The following is a 6,370-nucleotide window of genomic DNA, read 5'->3' as shown; positions in this document are numbered from 1 at the left end:
GGTTGTAAGATGAGGTCGACTAATGGATGTGAAATGCTATGGAGTGTTTTTAATGTTTCTTTTTCTTATCTTTAATTTTTTCCACCTTATAGTTAAGTATTAAATTTGAACAAAATACGCTAAGCCTACAGAATTAACTAAACTCATGCTCTAATACCATGTTGTAGCCCCTCGACCCACATGGATCGAAACGTGGCTAGATTTACTATACGTTAGCTGCAAACAGAATAAATAACTATACTTTTAGCGGAAAGCATAAAGATTTAATTAAGAATTTATTTCAAGAATTATTTTATTCTAACATCATTTCATATTAAGTGATCATCTAATTATTTATTAGAAGTAACGTCACTTTTGGACAATAGCAAAAATAGTGAAATGATACTGAAAATTTGAACAAAGTTCATGCAAATTCTACTATTTACGTGAACGATGGCATGCACAAAAAACTAGGTAAGCAATCATTTTTTTTCTCAAAAGACAACATAATTTAATACTAAAAGAAAAAAATTCAAAAAAATGTCTTTAGAATGGTTACCATGCATTTATCTATTATTGATATAAAACTCTAGACAAAAAATTTAAAAATATTGTCAAAATAAATTCGTTTGCATAACTATAAAGTCGAAACTTCATGAAAATTTAATGTAAAGGAGAAAAATCCTTATAATATGACATATCCAAAAATTGGCTTCCTTTGGCAACATATAAGGCATTAAAATATTTTTCGAAACCTCGTACCAACTCGGGTTGGAAGGTAACCTAGCGTAGTTTACTTAAAGTGACATGTAAAATTCTACAAATATCATATCGACAAGATTTTAAGTTTGTTCAATATCTAATCAATGAGACTATCAAATTCCAATGGTTTCATCCAACTATCCTAAGCAATGTCTCTTTGGCAACTTACTTCTTTTGTTTCATATTTTATTTTTGGTGTGATCGTTAGGATTTTGCTATTTTTGGTAATTTTTCGATAATTCCGTATTTTGTAGCTATTTAACCCGGCTTGTGAGTTAATTTTCGTCATTCTTGATTATTAATAATATTGAGTGAAGTTTTCAGAGAATTCTCTTTTTTTTGGCGTTTCTTTCTTCTTCTTTCTTGCGAATTGTCTGTTACAACTAGCCTATAGGATAATCGCTATCCTACCCGGCATCAAAATCCTAATTGATTGTCGAATGAAGATCAGGCTTATCTTGGGGAGCATTCAACTTGGACAACTTGCTGCGGCCTCCGATGGTTGTACTTAATTACAGGTGTGAATTCAATCATTAATCCTCGACATAATCTTCAACACAATACTATGATGCTTCCCAGTAACAATGTTCATGGGTGTTGATACCAGTCACTAACAAGTAAGTAACAGGAGTTCTACTACCCCGAACAAGATGAAGGGTTGCTAAATTCTCTCCTGGATGAATATAATTGTTTTACTAGCTCATGAAAGTGGGAGAATTTTGATAAAATTGCCTTCACCAAATTAGGAATTGTCGCTACATTTCACCTTGTTATTGGGGAGGTTCAAAAGTCAGAATTTTGTACATCATACTCTGAACAGAATAGTAAATTTTTTTAACATTTTCAAAATTTTTGAAATTTCTACCTATAGTAGATCATACTGGGATGAACTCTGTAAATACAGGTGACTTATATTGAGCAAATGATTATATTTTTACAATATATGCTAAAATTCACAGTAACCACCAATCGGGGTCAGAGATATGTGTTGATGGTTCTATTGAGACATGAGAAACATGGATTAGGACTAAATTAATGCAAAAGGTAATGAACTACAGTGAAGAGACAAAAATTTGGTTGAAGTGGAGGTCGGCATCCTGGTTCTCATTCGGCGTGTAGAGAATGCATCGTGCCATAGCTGTCTGTTTGGAAAGCCACCAGGGAATTTTCTTTTTTCACAAAAACAAAGCAGTGTAAGCATAATAACTGTAGGTGTCAACCATCCTGATGCCCATTCGTTCTCGTCCAAAATTTCTTGTGTCAGGTCTCATTTTGTGGACGGCAGGACTAGGGCTCTGACAGGCCTCTATAAAGACGGGATCCATACTGGATGAAGATGCATTGTTAGTTTTATCCTATTGCCCATTGTTTTACATGATATTATTACAAGAATAGTTAACGTATGATTCTAAAGGTTTCGCAATTTCTACCTGAATGGATTTGTACGAGGTTCAAATATTGGGCAAATGTAGAATTAGTTACTTGAAGATGGCCAATGACTCACTAAACCTCTTTATGTTTTGCATTTTGTCAATGCAAGAAATCAGTCTGACATTTAATGGCAATCCATTAGCATGGTTGCTTATCATTATTTTAAAGTTGAAATTTTAGCGTAAAATTGGGGCCGAGTAAGAGAAGATTTTTCACTTGCAGTTTGAATTTGACTACAATCTAATACATAACCTTGTTTGCCATTTTGTGTTTTCAATTTGACTAAAATCTAATCATAGCGTCATTATGTACGGTCAGTGATCAAGGACTTACTGTTGGATGGTGAGTATAAGAACCGTCCTACTTATCGAAGTGGAGGAACTTGCCAAGCGTGTGTACACATTATCAGTGTTGGGTGTTATTCTTTTAGGGATATGTAGATGCGGAAATACAACCAGTTCACATTAGTCCAATTCTTTTCGGAAGGTTAGAGAGTTTAAAAGATGTTATACTACGATAATTTTTTACTAATTTGACAAATTATTTCACTAAGGGAGCTAGCAAGAGAATACGCCTCCTCTATAGAATACTTGAACATTGTACAGCATTTACAATGCTTAAAATAGGTCCCTCTCTCTGTTCTAAATTAGTCAATTCCATTATACTTATTGGACAGTCCTATAGTCCTATTGGCATCTATCAAGTAAATATAGAACCTATAAATCTGCCAATTGTAAGTTGAAACTTTAATACATCGAGCCACATATGTTTGATTCAAAATTATTAGAGTCTGTTTTTTCTCATGAGATCTCTAAATTTTGAAAATTACGACAGTTAGACCACAGTTCAATTTTTCCTACACAGGAACCACAAGCATTCAATTTTGGTATACACGGATGTCTACTGAATGAAATAAGGGAATTTTGCTATCAAAACCTCATATAAGCTCAAATACAGACCTAATAAAATTAAAGTTTTAAAAACTAAGAATTTGTTGGGGATACAAGTTCTACTTTGATCTTACAACAAATGCTGTTGACACCAGCATGCCGAAAAGAAAAGAAAATAGAGCATCAAGAATTATCATAATAGCGTTATATAGAAGTGCTAACAAATTGTACTTGATGACATAATATAATGAAAAAATAAAATCAAAATTTAAATAGCTCCAAAAATATGCAAAATACATGTTCAGAAGTCGTTCAAATATTTCCTCGGACAAATTTGATACTCAAGCTACCATCCACAAATTCACAGATGCATGTGTCTTCTTGTCGTACAAAGTTCACTGCACAGAGACTTTTCCAGCCTCCGCTGCACCACACCCGCTCATCCTTCCATCTTATAATCTTCACTGGAAATTTTCTGTCTTGTGGATCAATGAGAAACATCTCTCCAGATAGGTTGTCCAATTGGAAGTCCTTGATTGTCTCTATGGGGATATACTGCCACGATAAATTATCACTAATTTGTAAACTGAAGTCAATTTAGGAACATTAATGGACATCTTACCAAATCATCCAGCCTCGATTTCCCAATTTTAGTGACAAAGTAAGGATTTCTTGGCCGTATAGCCAAAACTGATCTGAATATGTCATCACCATAAGGACTGACAGGACATTGAATGGGTTGACCTTAACCAACCAATACCATTAGTAAGAAATCATATTCTGAAAGTTAAATATACCAAATCAGTTGGGAAAAATGGGCAGAAAAATTTGTGGAACTAACCATGAGTCACTTTCTCCGCTGGTGCTTCACCCTCTTCATTTGTTGAATGTCCGAAACCCTTCTTATCACAACCTGATAACCCTAGTAGTTTCACACCATCGTATCGAAACACAAAGATGTCCCCAGCCTCGACCGAGTTATCTTGAACAAATATCTCCCGGCCATCACAAAAAAAAAAAAAAAAAAATGTCATTTCCAATTTTGGCCACTTTCACAATCCACAAATTCCTATTTCAGTCTATTAGATATGCCCTCTCTGGTGGAGATCCTTTGAATTGTAAACTAAAGGCTGTTGGAAGTTCCTACGAGAAATAAGTTAAATGGAATTAGATCTGAGCGAAACTCTTTATACGTTAAAGAGTCATTTCTATTGGAAATTAAACTTGATTCATGAATGACGAAAAAAACTAAATTTGATACATGAATTAACTTATTTAATATTCGTGCATTTATTTAAATCATGTATCCAAATGGTTCTTTGTATCCTATTATTTATAGTATGTAGGAAAAGTCATTAATTAGTCTATTAAGTTCATACAATGTATTTGGGATCTTTTGTACCTATAAAAGGCCTTGTGCTTGAGACATTTTATTTAACCAAGCCATAAAATACAAATATTTTTGAGAATTCTCTGAATTTTTCTCTCTAGTCTTTCATCCCATAATTTTTTTATTTCCAACAATTTCTAGTTTAATGCATAGTTTCTTAACTGAGATTTTTTGGCATGTCATGAACCTAATGTTTAGATCTTTGCACGGATATATTCTTATTGAATAGAGCAGTGTGGCTTTCTCTACCATAAAAGATTAAAATATCAAGACCAATTAATTTCTCAAGCTCCAAAGCATGCTTCTACAAACTTGATATGGGATCAACTCCATATCACTTTATGTTGATTAGAGAATTCTAAGTGGTATCCGTTAAATAATATCACAAGCTTGCTTTAGTAACGTATATTTTGATGTTGTCTTCATGGTATATAAACTATTTTTTAATAATTCTCGGCATAACAAGTCTTTTTGACCTAAAGTTATTTACTTTCTAACAACTTCCAGTTTTCCATTGACACGATAGGAAGGCAAAAAATAAACACACCCACACAAATTTTCATTACACTCCACCGCAACTGCACATGCTAGAAAATAATAAGCATATGAAATCCTTTGGGTTAAAATGAGATAAAACTAGACAAAACATAGTTTTAATTAAGAGCAAAAACCAGGATCCCTATAATAGAAATTTAATTTTAACTAGAAAATAATAATAATAATAAACAAAGAAATACAGATATACATGTATACCAATCTTTGTGTGCTGGTTATAGGATTGTAGCCCTTGAACAAGTCCACAGTATTTGCCATCTTCATATCTTTACCTGTTAGCAGCATGCAGAAAATGCAACTGGCATCTAAATATACGAATAATCAAGATTCAACTGATCAAGCCTAAACAAATTTGTCTGTGAAAAGCGAACAAGAAAATAGTAAATGCAACAAAATAGATTATAAATACACACATAGTTCCCTTTAGATTTTTCAGGGTTCATATAAGTGCGTATTTAGCAAAGCTATTTTTTTTCCAAGTTTGTCAACACATATATTTTACCACAAATCTTGAATCAAGATTCAAGTGATTGAGCCTAAACAAATTTGTCCGTGAAAAGCGACAAGAAAATAGTAAATGCAACAAAATATATTATAAATACACACATAGTTCCCTTTAGATTTTTCAGAGTTCATATAAGCGCATATTTAGCAAAGCCTTTTTTATTTTTTCCAATTTTGTCAACACATATATTTACGAACAAATTTGTAGAAGTCATTTAGTGTCCCCACATTCCAACTCACAACTATGCTAGAACTAAACACAAAAGCAAATAAACTGAACGAACAACGTTTATATAACATAGAATCAAGCTTGCAAGAATCCGTCATTAAACTCCCCAAAGTAGTTAATTTAATAGATTCATTTAATAGAAAGAATGTAAATTTTGTCAGCAAGTATAAAAAAAAAATAAAAATTCATTAATTTATCTAATAACAAGAATCAGTAATTTATTAGCAACATTTCGTTCAATTAATTAACAACAGGCTAGAAAGCATGCCGAGCATAATCCCTAGGTAGATTTGGCATCTAATGGTCAATGTACGACAAAAAAACCCAAATATGTGACTAACATTAGATTATAGCAGTTTTTTGGTTGTTGTAAAGGATGATCGATTGAATTTCTCTTGATGTATTCTACAGGAATTTCACTTGAATTGTAGTTGTCCTAAAAGGTAAGTGAATTCTATAGGAAGTTCACCTATTTGTTTATATTTTGAAAGAAAACCTAGCTTCTTTTAGGCAAAACTATGGATAAAAAACCGTAACAAAAAGAAGTGCCTATGACACATTCAGCTAGATAGCAAACTGGATCACATGATTTAAAAAGCCGATTGCTGTCAATTCTATACATTCCACAAC

General features: G+C 32.7%; 1 protein-coding gene across 1 annotated transcript; it reads right to left on the bottom strand.

Annotated features, from left to right (window-relative positions):
• Positions 1-3,349: 3,349 nt before the first annotated feature.
• On the bottom strand, positions 3,350-4,110 carry LOC111380618 (B3 domain-containing protein REM5-like). Its single transcript, XM_023004231.1, has 3 exons — positions 3,904-4,110; positions 3,685-3,806; positions 3,350-3,617 (listed from the first exon to the last, which is right to left on the bottom strand). The coding sequence occupies exons 1-3, from the start codon at positions 4,094-4,096 to the stop codon at positions 3,375-3,377; spliced, it is 558 nt and encodes a 185-aa protein (XP_022859999.1). The 5' UTR covers positions 4,097-4,110; the 3' UTR covers positions 3,350-3,374.
• Positions 4,111-6,370: the final 2,260 nt, after the last annotated feature.

The sequence above is a fragment of the Olea europaea genome, unplaced genomic scaffold (genome assembly GCF_002742605.1).
Source record: "Olea europaea var. sylvestris unplaced genomic scaffold, O_europaea_v1 scaffold2177, whole genome shotgun sequence".
In the NCBI taxonomy this organism is placed as follows: Eukaryota; Viridiplantae; Streptophyta; class Magnoliopsida; order Lamiales; family Oleaceae; genus Olea; species Olea europaea.
The sequence above is the reverse complement of the archived record's forward strand: the minus strand, read 5'-3'. Positions and strand labels throughout refer to the sequence as shown.